The sequence below is a fragment of the Misgurnus anguillicaudatus genome, chromosome 24, assembly GCF_027580225.2.
Source record: "Misgurnus anguillicaudatus chromosome 24, ASM2758022v2, whole genome shotgun sequence".
Classification (NCBI taxonomy): Eukaryota; Metazoa; Chordata; class Actinopteri; order Cypriniformes; family Cobitidae; genus Misgurnus; species Misgurnus anguillicaudatus.
The window spans coordinates 42,005,300-42,021,942 of NC_073360.2; the positions used below are offsets into that span (position 1 = coordinate 42,005,300).

The 16,643-nt window shown below is 37.2% G+C and overlaps 3 protein-coding genes and 1 pseudogene across 5 annotated transcripts in view; 2 read left to right on the forward strand and 2 right to left on the reverse strand.

The window, feature by feature from the left end:
- The window catches only part of LOC129437097 (uncharacterized), a 524,696-nt gene that overhangs the window by 379,005 nt on the left and 129,048 nt on the right, over positions 1 to 16,643 (reverse strand). The window lies entirely within an intron of this gene.
- LOC129437136 (uncharacterized) lies at positions 964 to 16,594 on the reverse strand (annotated as a pseudogene).
- On the forward strand, positions 7,523 to 10,561 carry LOC141361394 (uncharacterized). Its single transcript, XM_073862519.1, has 3 exons — positions 7,523 to 9,022; positions 9,464 to 9,716; positions 9,848 to 10,561. Exons 1-3 carry the CDS (start codon positions 8,459 to 8,461, stop codon positions 10,219 to 10,221), a joined length of 1,191 nt encoding a protein of 396 aa, XP_073718620.1. The 5' UTR covers positions 7,523 to 8,458; the 3' UTR covers positions 10,222 to 10,561.
- LOC141361397 (uncharacterized) lies at positions 10,782 to 13,684 on the forward strand. Its single transcript, XM_073862523.1, has 6 exons — positions 10,782 to 10,830; positions 11,248 to 11,382; positions 11,481 to 11,638; positions 11,728 to 11,836; positions 12,022 to 12,574; positions 12,654 to 13,684. Exons 2-5 carry the CDS (start codon positions 11,277 to 11,279, stop codon positions 12,267 to 12,269), a joined length of 621 nt encoding a protein of 206 aa, XP_073718624.1. The 5' UTR covers positions 10,782 to 10,830; positions 11,248 to 11,276; the 3' UTR covers positions 12,270 to 12,574; positions 12,654 to 13,684.

Sequence of the window (16,643 nt, forward strand, 5' to 3'; positions counted from 1 at the left end):
CTGATGTTAAGCCCTTTTCCTTGATAAATTGCGAAGATCTTGACTTTTCGTTGAAGGGCGTGTCCGTGGCGGCCTTGCAAAGTGTGATGTTTCGCCATGAAACAGGAAGTTGTTATAACTCAGGCATACAATGTCCGATCTGCCCCTGACTTCACACGTTTGATAAGGGTCCAGGCCTGAACACATCAACATGGCATAATTCAGTAACACTCATAGCGCCACCTAGAGGCAGCAGGAAATACCATGTTTTACGCTGTGATTTACTGCTCTTAGATATTTAACCATATCAACATCATATTTCACCAGTGTAATCTCAAGACCTTGTGTGATGATAAAAAGCAACGATCTTGACTTTTCATTAAAGGGCGTGTCCGTGGCGGCCTCGCAAAGTATCGGTAAATGAATCGCATTTTTGCGGGGCTAAACAAGCCCAAAAAATCATAAAATGTTGCACACATGTCAGAAGTGGCGAAAATTTACATGTGGCATAGGCGCCAGAAGTGGGCGTGTAGAAATGGCTCGATAGCGCCACCTGCAAAATTTCAAGCGAACAGCCCCCCCGCTACGAAAAATGTACAGATACGAAATTTAATAGGATCATCTATCACCCCAAGACCTACAAAAAGGTCTCTTGGAGCGAAGCTCTAAACCCCACAGGAAGTCGGCCATTTTGAATTTTTGCCTTGATTTTTGTGCAAATTTGGTAATTTCCAGGCTTCATACTGCAACAAACTCCTCCTACAGATTTAATCCGATCATCGTCATATTTGGTCGGTCTTATCTAAAGGCCTTTGCGATGCTAAATTGCAGAGATCTTGACTTTTCGTTGGAGGGTGTGTCCGTGGCGGGCTGCCAAATTTCTGCGTTTTCGCCATGAAACAGGAAGTGTCTCTAACTCAGGCATACAATGTCCAATCTGCCGCACGCTTCACATGTTTGATTAGGGTCTTGGCCTGAACACATTTCAATGCCAATATTCAGCTTCAGTCATAGCGCCACCTAGAGGTAGCACGAAATACCATGTTTTACGCTATGATTTACTGCTCTTAGAGATTTAATCAAATCATCATCATATTTGGTTAGATTGATGTAAAGCCCTCTGCGGTGATAAATTGTAAATATCTTGACTTTTCGTAGAAGGGCGTGTCCGTGGCGGCCTGGCAAAGTGTGATGTTTCGCCATGAAACAGGAAGCTGTTGTAATTCAGACATACATTGTTCGATCTGCCCCAGACTTCACATGTTTGATAAGGTTCTTGGCCTGAACACATTTCAATGCCAATATTCAGCTTCAGTCATAGCACCACCTGCTGCACACAGGCGGTGTGGCACATCAGTTTCCCTTTGAATATCCACCTGTATTTACCCACTTTAATTCATACCCCCCTGGTTCACTGCTTTACTAATGCCATAGGGTAGCGGTGCACATGCGTGCGAGGGCCCTTCCATCGCTGCTTGCAGCTTTAATTGATCCTTGTCCTTCTTTTTATTCTGTCACTCTCCCCTTTTCTCTTTCTGGTCTCCTCCAATAAAATATCTTCCCTCATCAGAACAAAGAAATTTATACAGGTTTGTAACAACATGAAAGTGGGTATCTGCAATATTGCTCATATTTGATTATTTACTCTTATTTTACTATTAACATGTTTTTAACAATATTTTAGACTTAATACAAGATTTTGGTGTCATAACCTGACTGACTGTCAATAAACTCTTCCCAAAAACATTGCAGTGTTAAGGTTTCTCTCTTGTATGAACTCTCTGATGGGCTTTTAAGTTACTTGAATAAGCAAACGTCTTGTCACACTGAGAGCATTTGTAAGGTTTTTCCCCTGTATGAACTCTCTGGTGCTTTAGTAAGGTATCACTTACACTAAAACTCTTCCCACAGACACTACAGTGATAAGGTTTTTCTCCAGTGTGAACTCTCTGATGGACTCTTAAATGATATAAATTAGAGAAACTCTTCCCACAGAGACTACAGTAATAAGGTTTCTCTCCAGTATGAACTCTTTGGTGTTTTTTTAAGTTACTTGAACAAGTAAACGTCTTGTCACACTGAGAGCATTTAAAAGGTTTTTCACCTGTATGAACTCTCTTGTGCTTAGATAAGTTTGTCTGTTGAACAAAACTTTTCCCACAGACACTACAGTGATAAGGTTTCTCTCCAGTATGAACTCTCTGATGTTTTTTTAAAAAAGCTGACTGAGCAAACGTCTTGTCACACTGAGAGCATTGGAAAGGTTTTTCACCTGTATGAAGTCTCGTGTGATTTAGTAATGAAGTCTGTTGACTAAAACTCTTGCCACAGACACTACAGTGTTAAGGTTTCTCTCCAGTATGAACTCTCTGATGGTATTTGTAGTGACCTGAAGAAGCAAACGTCTTGTCACACTGAGAGCATTTGAAAGGTTTTTCACCTGTATGAATTCTCTTGTGATAAAGTAAGTTTGACAGTTGACTAAAACTCTTCCCACAGACATTACAATGATGAGGTTTCTCTTCAGTGTGAAGTCTCTGATGAAATTTAACATATTGTTTGGTTCTGAAGTATTTTCCACATTCAGTGCAGTTGAAAGGCTTTTCATCACTGTGTATCCTCATGTGAATATTTAGTTTATAGGAAGAGACACAAATCCTCCCACACTGCTCACAGTGAAACTGCTTCTTCTTCTTCTCTCTGTGGTCTTCTGAATGAAGTTTCTTCTCTTGTAAGGTAGTAAAGCTGATCTCAGATCTGTTGAAGAGTTTCTGTTCTGTGTGTTTTCTCTCATGTCTCTCTAAAAGTCTCTGTGAGCTGAATGTCTTTCCACAGGTGATGCAGGAAAGAGTTTGTGCTGTCAGTCGCTCTTTTGATTGTGAGGACGTTATTTCTATATCCAAACATGAATCACTCTTCACACCTGAAAGAAACATAAAACAATCAAATTGTCTTTTCACTCTTATTTACACAAAGAAGGATGAAGAATTGAAATTCTGTATTAGGGGTCGACCGATATATCGCAGAGGCCGATAAATCGGCCGATATTTGGACATTTCTTATTATCGGCATCGGCCGATAAATCTTTCCATTTGGCCGATAAATTCTCCGCTTTGGTCACGTTAGCGCTTTAGCATTTTGTTCCTTAGGAAGACGAATACACTCGACCCCACAGCGCCGGTTGGTGCATGACGTCAATGCACTGCAAGAGCAATCTGCTTCATATGCTTTCAAAACACTCCCGCAGATCCCCGTGCCTCACGCCGACCGGCTCTTGCTGCGCCGGCCGACGTCAAATACATAGCTAGTCTGCCACAGTGAAATAACCAACCATCATTTCCTTATAAAAATGATGTTGTGTTGTGTATAAAACTCCGGCATGCAGCAAAGTCTCACTTAAAATGTTCTGTGAGCTGTCATATCCGCAGCTCGGCGGTAACAACAACTTGGGACACAAATAGATTTAAAACATACTGAATTTTTTTTACCTACCAAACAGTGACAAATTCCGCGACCGGCTTTTCCTCAGATATGCGCGTTGTTGTCAGTAACTTATAAAAAAGACGCTGTTTCCCTCCGCAATAACCAGCGCCACCGAAGCCCAGCATGAAAGCTGGGCGTGCACGCAGGTGTGTGTAATAGGAGGACGAGACGCACGTTGTATGGTAAGTACATAACTTGCTAATATGTTTGCATTTCTATATATTTTTCTTCATTATCCACCGCATTTAACTGTGCATGATAACCTAATGTGTGCACCGGATTGTACATTATCATGTTTAAGTTTGTTTTGTTTTGATGCTAAGCTACATGTCACTAAATAAGCAAATACTGTTATAACGTAGGCTGTGCATTTTGTCGTGTTGTTTTTACAAAGACAAAACGGAAAAACAGAGATAAATCTTTTGGTAACACTTTACAATAAGGTTCATTAGTTAACATTAGTTAATGTATTAACTAACATGAACAAACCATGAGCAATACATTTGTTACAGTATTTATTAATCTTTGTTAATGTTAGTTAATAGAAATAAAGCATTGTTTGTTCATGTTAGTTCACAGTGCATTAATTAATGTTAACAAGATTTTAATAAAGTATTGGTAATGGCTGAATTTAACATTAAAAATATTAATAAATGCTGTATAAGTGCAGTTCATTATTAGTTAATGTTAACCAATGTAGTTAACTAATGAACCTTATTGTAAAGTGTTACCAATCTTTTTTGTTTAGTAATATATTTTTAACTTTAGGAAAGTAAAAACAACCTCTCACTAAGGAAAGTACTATTATATTTTTTTGCATAATTTTTTTTATAAATCTTTAATTTCTGTATGTTTAAGTTAAACACATAAATTGCACTAATTGTTTATACATATTATGTTAATAAATGTTAATTTACTTTCATTAATTGTTGGTATGCTTTTTATTTACTTTAATTTCTTATATCGGCGTTATATCGGCCAATCAGCCACATTACTTGCTTCATATCGGCATCGGCCATCAAAAAACCCATATCGGTCGACCTCTATTCTGTAGTGATGGGGAGTCTTAGTTCTTAAGACTTTAATTAATGACATTATTATTATTTCTGAGTGAACTATCCCTTTAATAAAGGCCATCCATTAGGCTATAAAAGTTTATTCGTTATAGCTTAAAACTACAGGGTACGTTGTTCCTAGGTTATAAAATATAACTAAAAATAACCTACATGTAACGTTCTGGGAACGTTAACGTTTTTGTGTCCCGGGAACCATATGGGAACGTTAGGGGAACGTTCTGTTTTTGCTGGTCTCCCGGGTTTTATTAAATATATAAAAAAAATTGTTCTTAAGACAATCTGAGCACTTTAGGGTTAGGAACAACACAGGGGTAAGTGATTTTGGGGTGAACATCCCTTTAAGCCAACGTGGCTTATAAGTTTTATAGCAGGGCTCTCAAGTCTCACGCATTCACCGTGAGACTCACGCATTTCAATAAGTTCACACGCTCACACGCCACACCTTGTATTTCTCACGCTGAAAAAATAAGAAAACTTTTCCCACTCTATACAATTAATGAACGAGGCACAGGAGAGAAGTTCTCTGCCGAGTTCATATCTGTCGAGCCGCGGACACGGTCACACTAGACATCCTGACAGTGTTGGGGTACTTACTCAAAAAATGTAATTAGTTACTAGTTACTAGTTACTTCTTTAAATTGTAATGAGATTACTTTACTAGTTACTGCATTTGAAAAGTAACTTCACTACTTATTACTTTACTTTCCTTTTTCTTAATTTACCACATAGATACATGGACATGGTTTAGGCGGGGTCGGCTGATGATGAGTGACTACTTTAAATGAACGGCCAGGGCTCTAGACTAACTTTTGCACTGGTTGCACTGGTGCGCCTAACATTTTTTCTTAGGTGCACCAGCACAAAAGTTAGGTGCACCCTAATTTTTGACCCCATCGGATTAATAGTTCGCCCAAAAATTAAAATTCTGTATAATTTACTTACTCTCATGTTGTTACAAACCTGTATAAATGTCTTTGTTCTGGTGAACATGAACGAAAATATTTTGAGGATTGTTTGTAACCAAACCATTCATGAGCCCCATTCACTTCCATAGTATTATTTTTCCTACTATAGAAGTGAATGGGGCTCATGCTTGGTTTGGTTATTAACATTTCTCAAAATATGTTGCTTCGTGTTTATCAGAACAAAGATATTTATACAGGTTTGTAACAAAATGAGGGAGAGTTAATGATGACAGAATTTTTTATTTTTGGGTGAACTGTCCCTTTAACACCGCAAGTTTAGCGCCCATGGTGGTTTAATACAGAATATAAACATGTAGGCTATTTTATAATTTTCATGTTGTCATTCCATTTTCCTTATACGAGTCATGCACAGTCCTGTTTGATAACCCGCATCCGCGCGATTAAAATAACAGTTGACCCATTATCCGACAGCAGCATCAATTTATTTCATACCCGCCCGTTTTACATAAAGACTGCGACCGGCCGCACAGCAAATCGTGATGTAAGTAGAAACCTTTAAAGATCTTCATGCAGAACATTGACAGAAATAAGCACAGGACCATGCTTGTTCAAATATATTATCATTTAATGTGAAACTTTGTGAGGGTCGGCAGATTGACAGCTGAGCGGACAGCAGTGTTTCACGCAATTTCGTGATACTGGGTTGGTTTGAACACTCATAAGCGCTGCGCTTATATTTATTATTACCTTATAAATAGATGATATGATTGCAGTGATTCCAAAGGGATGTCCAAAAAAACTCAAGTAGAATGTTAAATGTTTAAAGTTTAATGTCTCTTTCTCGCTGCCCTGTGTAAACCCACGCGGGTGATGGCATGAAACGCGTGAGGAGCTTGCATTTTGCATGACCTTAAATTACCTTAAATTATGGTCATACAAATAAAAGTAAAACAACATTCAAAAACTGTAATGTGTACATTTATTTATGTAAAGTTACACTCGCAATAATAACAAAACATTGTGCTTTTTTAAATAGGTAAAAAGTGTTTTGTGCTGCATCGGTTTGGGAGCGCGTCACACAACAAATAAACTCATATAGGCTTCTTTTGAATTCGTTTTGTTAATTTGCTAATTATTTAAGTGAAACACATTTCATATAGGCTTATTTATTTTATTATTTTTTCACCAAAGAAAGACGTAATCATCACGTTCTATTCATTTTAATGCTTTTTGCGCATAAGCTAAACCCTTGGGGTAATTATTTATAAATGAATCAACAACGCAAATCAAGGAATGAACTTATTTCTCTATTTAAGACAGCCTGGCAGGGCGGTAACAGCGATACAGCAAACACCGAAAAGTTTATAGGATTAGATTTGGAAGTATGATTATGAAGAAAACAGCGGTCCTGACTCCTGGCTTTTTTCTATAAATTGGGCGCACGCGACATTGCTGTTCGGGTTACGTTCAAATAATTTCCTTCAAAAGAATTATGCTCTGGCTCTGACTCGATTGAGGTTTATTACCTAATTCCGTCTTCGGGATCGGACCTCTCGAGCCCTGACCGGTAAGTTAAGCAGGATCTTTCGCCACAAGTGTTGTATTGCCATGCTGGGCTTACAAATGCTCAGACAGGTTGCTCATCGCGTTGTCAGCAGTTGAAAGACACTTGTCGCCTGGGCATAGTGTGCATTTCACACGAATATTTTTGTACTTTCGAGCAATACGCTGAAAGTAATGTGAATATCGCCCCAGTGGCTGAAACCCTCCGTCTTCATTTCCCGCTCCCCTTTGCACCAGCAGCTACGTCAAATCAATCTCTATGGCAACGGCACACGTACAGGGACACGCATGCACGCACCACTTAAACAGACAGAACTTTACACCCAGGCAAACACTGCTTGGGTAACGCAGGAAAGCGCGTTCCTATAGTCTAGTAAAGTAGTGTAGTTACCAATATTATTAGTGTAATGCGTTACTTTACTTCGTTACCCAAAAAAGTAATGTAGTTACTGTAATCCGTTACTTTGTAACTCGTTACCCCCAACACTGCATCCTGATATAATTGTCACCTACCAGCCAATCAGAAATCAGAATTTGTTGTTTCTGGGTAAATTTCGTGATCCTGCTGCAAGCACATTCGTTACTAGGCAACATAGATTCTCACGTCACACAGACGAAGTGGCAGTTGGAAGAGAAGAATCCGATGAAAGCGGTAGGTAACGCATTCTTTTTTATAGCAATTTGATTTTACGATTCTTGGATGACATCACAAAAATGTGATCAAAGATAATAAAAACTGTTGTTGGGAAATATAGCCGAGGTAAATTATTATTGATTAAAAAAAATCGAACTGCTTTGCAATCAGAATTAGCTTTAACTTTAGGAAAGTACTAAACACTAGAGGCTACCTGAAACAATCCCAGGTGAAAAATATTATAGAAAATACTATAGTGTTTTTGAACCATACTAATAGTATAGTAAATTTTAGTATATTATAGTATTTACAACACTTTGTTAATGATTGCTACAGCATACTCTGTATCAACTATAGTAGTGAACTGATAAACTGTAATAAATACTCTAACGTTAGTATTCTTTAGTTTATACTACAGTAATCTGTAGTGTATATTCTAGTATATTATACCCTATAGTTGTAGACAATGTAGTACAGTATTGGATAAAGTAATACGTTTATATTACTATAGTTGTTATGTTATCACAGCAACTATAGAATTACCACAACAAATTAATTCAAGTACATTACTATAGTATGGGTCAAAAACACTATAGTATTTACTATAAATTACTATAGTATTTTTTTCACCTGGGAATGGAAAGGACAAGATATTTCATTTTCATTTATTTCATTATTTTCAAATTATACTTTATTCATACTCTTTTTAGCTATTCAGCTATACTCTGGCTTTTATTTTAGTAATGTTTATATCCTGCCAATGTATACATTAATCATTGCATTTATCTGTTTAAAAGATGTCAGGGAAAAAGCAAAGAAGTATTTTTTCATTCTGGGCACCAAAGGGTCAGCCCCCTATAAAGGTTGCCAGATCAGAGGAGACAGTGGAAGATGTGGTGGCAGAGACTACAAGAAAAACAGTAGGGAAGAAATCAGAAGAGAACAGAGAGAATATAGCTGAAGAGGTGGTGGCAGAGACTGCAAGGGAAACAGTAGGGAAGAATGTAGAAGAGACAAGAGAGAACACAATCGAAGATATCATAGATGAGACAGTGGATGAGTCTGTGGACAACACAGGAAAGAAGAAAGCATTAAGTGGAGCAGCCACCTATAGGTGTACTTTTAAAAGTGAGTGGTCAGCCAAATGGCCATTCATTACCCAAGGCACCACCAGCTCCTACTACTGGTGCTCTGTTTGCAGACAGGAGAGCTCATGTGCCCATCAAGGTGTGACAGATGTAAACAGGCACATTAAAAGTAAAGGCCATAAGGCCAAAGAACAGGCACTTCAGTCAACAAGTGGCATTGCACAGTTTTATGCTCCAGCTTCTGTTGGTGGTATGACAGCACAAGAGGCCAAGGTACACAGTGTTTCCCATACATTGATTTATTTGTGGTGGCCCACCACAGAATCAACACTGGCCCCCACAAATAGAATTTTCATGATTACCATTAACATTTTTATTTCACTATTTAAAACAGCTTAATTCGGCTTAAAATATAATTTGATAATACAGATCAAATACAGATACAGATCAAAGAGTAGAAGTGAAACATATTTCAGGTGCCAGCACTAGATCAAACGCAAACACGACATGATGACGTCACATATATGCTAATTAGCGGGTGACTTCATCACCACCACAGTCTCTCAAAATCCTGTGGGAAACACTGAGGTACATATGAAAAAAACAGGTGGTGTTAGATGATTTTTGTTAACATTGTAAGTTATTTTAAACATATAAAACAAATGTTGCACAGAATGCTTGATTTAGTGCATTAATTAACCCTTTCTGTTGCAGACAAGGAGAGCTGAGGTAAAGGTGGCTGTTGCAATGGTCCAACATAATGTGCCATTTGCAGTAGCAGATCATTTCAGCCCGCTGTTGAAGGAGTGCTTTAAAGATTCCACCACTGCACAGAATTTCAAGTGTGCGAGCACCAAAGCAACATGCATTATCAATGAAGCAGTGGTACCGCATTTTAGAAATGAGTTGGTGACAAAGATGAGGGAAAATCCTTTTACATTGATCACAGATGGGTCAAATGATACAGGTATTACATTTGATACAGTATGTTTGTACACCTCCTGCATTTTCCGGCATCCATTTCTTTACAGAATACACACTCAACTTCAGCCTGATGTGTAGTTTTAATTATGTAAAACATGCACATTATCATTGCAGGACAAGAGAAGATGAACCCACTCACTGTGCGGATATATGATAGGGACACTAGCAAAGTTGTCCATAGGTTTTTGGATATGTGCACCACCAGTGGCCGTAACTGTGGCACAGCTGAAGTGATTTATCAAAAGATAAATGAGGCCTTGCAGAAAAATGTCATACCATGGGGAAACTGTGTAAGTCTGTCTATTGATAATGCACCAGTGAATACAGGAGCAAAAAATTCTATTGCATCAAGAATTTTGAATGAAAATGGAAACATTTACATCCATGGGTGCCCCTGCCACATAATTCACAACACGGCCAAACATGCTGGGCAGAGGTTTTTGGAAGTAAGTGTGATCATATATGCTTTTCCTGACATATCCGTTTAAACAGATAGATCACTTTAAAATTAAAATTCTGTCATCATTCACTCATCCTCATGTTGTTCAAAAGTGTATGAATTTCTTTTTTTCTGATGAACACAAAAGAAGATATTGTGAGAAATGATGGTAAACACACAGCAGATAGTGACCATTGACTTCCATAGTAGTGAAAAAATATTTTTGTATTTGGTAAGTATTGTGATAAATGATGAAGAAAATCTTTTGATAAATGATGGTAAGCACAAAGTTGATGGTACCCATTACATTCCATCATATTTTTTTATTCCTACTATGGAAGTCAATGGAATATGGAATATCTGCTGTGTGTTTACCATAATTTCTCAAAAAAATGTTCTTTTGTGTTCATCAGAAATTCATACAGGTTTGAACAATATGAGGATGAGTAAATGATGACAGAATTTTCATTTTAAAGTGAACTATCCCTTTAATGCCATGTAAAATAGTTTATGTGCTATATTGAAAGTATCTGTAAGCAAAATGGAACGTGAATAAATGATCATGTTTTATGCAGGTATCTGGATTTGATCCAGAGGATCTGTGTGGATGTTGGATACTGGTTTAGGGGAAGTACCAACCGTAAAGGATACCTATCAGGTTTGTGATTTAAAGGGACACTTCACCCATTTGCATTAAGCTTTGTATAGTTAGAAACCCAGTCATGTTTTTGAATGGTCATGCATCATTCCCTCTGTTTCCCTTGAGACAGGAGAAATATGGATTTCAGTGTTGCACTTCCTTTCAATGATGTAAAAATTGTCATTTTGCATCATTGAAAGAAGGAAGTCCTATATCTTTGTAGAGGGGGCGAGACTACAAACACTCCTTTTCTTGGTCAAATAGGCACCAAATTCGAAATTTATGTTACATTTCAACTACAAATATGATCCACTTTTAATAAAGATTAATTTGTCCATGGGTGAAATGCTCCTTTAACCAGCAAAAGTGTAGTACAAAGGAAATGCATAATATTTTCATTGAATTCATATTTAGGATTCTATATTTTCACCTCAGAATTTTGTGACTTCCATGGGAATGAATATATGGAAATGTTACAACATGTTTCCATTCGATGGTTGAGCCTGGAGAGCTGTGTGACTCGAATTCTGCGGCAGTATGAGCCACTCATCAGCTACTTCAAGTCTTTAAGTAGGCTGCATACTTCACTGACACTAATACAAGATTATAACAATAGAATGAAATGTAAAGATATGTAGTATGCATAACCTGTACTTCGTTATTCACAGATGAGAAACAACCAAGGTTCCGAAGGCTGATGGATGCATTTTCCAACCCACTAACGGAAGTGTACCTCCTCTTTTATCAGGCTACATTGCCAGCCTTCTCCACCTTGAACCTCCTCCTCCAGAGAGAGAGGTCATCCATCTTTCTTCTCCATGAAGAGGTAAAATGGGAGGGTTGGCATATGCTTCTGCCATTTTTTTAGTAGCAGCATGGTATTTAAAAAATCTTTTCTGAAATACAACTTTGTAGATGACAAAATTTGTTCGCAAGTTGTGCTCAAGGTTTCTAAAGCCAGTAGCACTACAGTGTAGAGATTTGCATGACATCCACTACAAGGACCCAGCAAACCAACTGCCAGGTAATGATCCCAAGTTTCACAAGCAGATACATACACTCCTTCCACTTACTGACCACAAAGAGAGAGTTTATTTTATCATTGTGATGGGATATACCTAAAGAGAGCTATTCAAGTTAGCAATTGTTTTTCTTCTTAATTCTTAATAATTTACTTGTTCATACTTCCTACTGCTTTATCACGGGTAGGAGAAAAGCTGAATGTTGGATTTACAACTAGGGCTACGCTCAACCGGCTCCTTGATACAGGAGATGTAACACCTCAACATGTGCAGAGGTTCCAAAAGGCAGCACTGGCGTTTCTAGTGAGGGCGGTGGAATATGCACTAGAAAAACTACCCCTGAGAGAGGCACTACTCAAGCATGCCAGATTTGTGGATGTCCAGCAGAGGACAGAGTGTGGCATTGAAGATGCCTTATACTTTGTTGACAGGTAAGGGTTTCCTTATTTATTTTTCTTTTTTATTTCCTGTATTCCTTTTTTAAACATTTTGAATGGATTGATAAGTTTTGATGGTCACTAAACAAACCCTGTTGTTTCTCCCACTATATCTTAAACAGTTCAGTGCATATTGTTGTTTTAGGGTTTGCTGAATTGCTTCCATACCAGGGACCCCAAGAGCATGATCAACTTAGTGAGGAGTTCCTCGAATATCAATTGATGGACATCACTATGCCCCAAGACCCATCCACTTTTGACATTGAGGGTTTTTGGGGAAATATGACATCAGTAAAGAACAGGGTAAGAGATATTCTACACCCTTTGACATTTACTTAATCAACATATTAGTAATTAGGCCTCTTTGATAACTTTTTTAAAGGTGACTGGATTAAGCAGATTTGGAAGGCTGTCCAAGATTGCCAAACTGGTTTTAGTTCTTCCCCACTCAAATGCAGATGCAGAGAGAGTGTTTTCCATGGTTGGTTTGAACAAAACCAAAACTAGGAATAGTTTGGCTCTGGATGGAACACTCTCTTCCATCATGATGGTGAAAATGGCAAGCATTGAACCACAGTGCTTTAAGTGGGAGCCGCCTACCTCTGTAATCAAGGCCTCAAAACATGCAACAAACACTTACAATATGGGCCATTCTACCGAATTCGTGCAAATTGCTGTCCCGGAACCAAAAAACTAATTTAAAAAGCATTCATGTAGGAAAATGTTTGATAATAAAAAAAATATAAGCAAATAGCAATCAAAACCCAAAGTAATATTTGAGGTAGCGTCAGGTTTTATATATAAAATATCATCGTTTATATGGTGCTTTCAATTGAGAGGTGGTTGTCCCAAACCCCAAGGTCTGAATTTCACCATAGGAAAAAAAATATGAAATAATTTTTTAAATTTTTTTTATCATTGTTTTAAGAAGTATAATTTTGAATACTTTTGTTAATTAAAACCAAAAATATATTTATTGGATATTTTCAGTGAAAATCATTTAAAATCATGTAAAAAAAACACTGTCCCGCATTTTCACGTCACTACCGAAACATTGCATAGTTTGGTCAATAATATAATACTGCTTTAAGCCACTCCCCTCCATTTTGAACCAGAAACTTTGTCTATGCCTCTCTCTCTTGTGGTGACATGGTGATTAGATCAGTCTCATGGTTTTGAAGTAAATGTGATCAAAAGTTTGGAAATCAGTGTGTGACATTTATGAATGTCACTACCGATCACACATTTTTTTCTACTGGTCATTTAGGTTTTACTTATGTTTCAATGTCGAGAACTGTGCTAGCTAACTACATACTGATTAGCATCTTAGCAGTAGGATCAAAGTTAGCTTAAATCGTCACTACCGAAACAGTCACAACCGAAACGTTTGTTGACGTTTCGGTTGTGACGTGATTGTTTCGGTAGTGACAAAATGACACTTATTTCTTTATTTTAATTAATAAATAGAAACTTTCAACGGCACATATATACTTTTTCAGTACAAATAATTTGTCAGTCAATTTCTGTAATGTTGTACGTGATTTGACTAGGACTACAAACTAAGATAAAATGAACTAGGCCAGATTAATTTAATTAATTCATAGTAGTAGTAGCTTGACTAATTATTGATATAAATGAAGGCTATATGATTCTACCTCTGGTCTCTAGGAAAACTTTCTGCGATAATTAAGCGGGACTTTGACTGATTGCTTTATATAATTGACATAACAGATAGCACTTATCAGTATCATTGTAAATTGACATGTCATTGTTAAGTGTAGACATGGCAGGCTCACACTAATAATGTAAATGTAAATGTAAATATCTTTGGTTAATTTGTAGAGATAGCTACAGAGAGAGAGGAATCACCAACATGCATAGACGGAAAGATGAAAGTAGAGCAGACAGACTGAGAGAGACTATTTCTTGAGCCGATACTTCTTTTGCTCACTCAGTTTACTTGTAAAATTTGGCATCATCGTGTCATTTTTTATATGTCTCAATTTTAAAAAAGTAACATTAATTGAACTTAAAAAACTATATTTCTGTCTGTAAATAATGCCGGAAAAACTCGGTGAACTTAGCAGCCACAAATCGGCCAATGCCAATACACATAAAGCTCGCAAAAATCGGCCGATATATCGGTCCATCACTAGTTCTTTTATATGAAAATTGATTCAACCAACCTCAAATCAAATAAAAAATTAAGTTTACTTCAAACTCAAAAAAGTCAAACTCAGCAACAAGAGAATCAGTTAAGGAGGTTTAGAGAAGTTAGAATGTGTAATGGAAAAACAGGCACACATGTGTAGATGGGTGCACACACAACAAATTCTGTAGTTTATACTGTGGGCCTGAAGTTTTATATGGACATACATTGTCATCTTTTTCTCAAGAGATGTGAAAATCAACACAGCATCTTGCATCCCTTCAAGGTCTGATCTATCCGCCATCTCTTCAGAGTAATTTCAGTTTTTTCTGCTTTTATGTGGTGTTGCGTTAGATATTCTTTGTGCTGTATGTTTTGACTGCATAATGCCAACCATTTTTGACTAACTAATTACTTTCTTTTTACACAAAATATGGAAAATCCAATATGGTCGTCACTACCGAACATATGATGTCACGACCGAAACAAATAATGTTCTGGAAAAATAAAATAGGTTTTGTTATCAGAAAAGATGACATAATTTATTAAGTTAGATAAAAATTTAAACTAATGAATCCTTGAATTTGAACACTGTATAAGTGCATGTATGGCAATTACAGAGAAATATTGCTTTCAAAATGCATTTAATTTGATGAACCACTCTTATAGTTTTGTTAAAATAATATTTCTAATCAATATAACCATGACACTGTCTTTAAAAAAATGTAAAAAATATATTTAGAAGGTTAATGTAAAGAAAATCAGAATAGGCTATTAAAAACCTAATTTTTATATCAAATGTTGTTGTGTTTCGGTAGTGACAAATTCTGGGAGAGAGAAAACATTTCGAAACTTTATAAAAACATGCTAAGAAACTAAAGTGTCCAATCAGTAGATTAGTGTTCCTTAGATGTTCTACTATGTTTATGACTACAAAGCTTGCAGGAAAAAACACACTTTTTTCAAGAAGTTTTGAAGTGTCAATTTGCACCAATTCGGTAGAATGGCCCATATAAAACATTCATAAACCAAATGTACTCTCTCACACATGCTCACACAAACACACCTTGTATTGTAAGTATGCTCAGGGCAAGTTCTGCAATGTTGCTGTTCAGTTGGCTCATTTGGGGCAATTTTTTATATATTTGTATTTTTGAAATAAAACAATGTATTTAATTTCTATGACTTTGTCTTTAATTAGATTTCCCAACTGTTATAATTTCTATTTGTGCTAATCAATTATAAACAATATATTAAATTTAACTGCTACCAAAAACCTGAGAGAATTGGTTGGGGCCGAGGGGTCGCTGCTGCAAATATTTAAGTGGCTCCTCCCCTAACAGATGAAATCTCACTCCAAACTTTTGATAAAACTTGAGAGCCCTGTTTATAGATATCCTAAACTAAAATGTCCTTAAATTTTAGTACTTACATTTTTGGTCTTTTGATTATTAGTGAGTTTGTGACAAAACAGGTGCTTACATGACAGTTAATTAAAAAAAAAAAACCACAACAATAATTAAGGAGACATACCTGATGGAATAAAATCAAAATCGTCTTCATCAGTGCGATCTTCCTCTTCTGTGGGTTCAGTTTTGATTTCTGTGGGTTCAGTTTTGATTTCTGTGGGTTCAGTTTTGATTTCTTTGGGTTCCGTTTTGATTTCTGTGGGTTCCGTTTTAATCTTCATCATGAGGTTCGTGCAGTCGATGAGTTTAACTGAACACATCTTCAGTTTGGTCTGCTGCTGTTCTCCAGCGTTACAGACAGAATCCAGAGACTCTGTGGAGGTTTGATCCTCCTGTAAGCTCGGTTTACTGTCACACACTGTAGTGTCCTGTATCCTCTCAACAATAAAATACACAGAGACAAGACTCCGTTTAAAAGAAACACGCAAGAGAGAAAAACACTGAGGATACACAAACACATCACACGCGCGCTCTTTCTTTCTTTAGTGAGTTTATCTGCGGATTAAAGAGCTGCAGCGCCTCCTGCTGTACTGGAGAGAGAAGACGCTTCTTCTTCTTCGGTAGTTTTACAGGCAGTTTGCAAACAGTGTGCATTGCCGCCATCTTCTGTACTGAGGGGTGAACTCATAGATATGTATATAAAGGCTAGATGGCTCGTCCGCGCTGCTGGCCAATTGAGTGCAAAGTCCGCATTTTGGCGGCCATCTTACGACAGGGCGCTCGCTCACTCGTAGCATTGAGTTTTAATGATGCA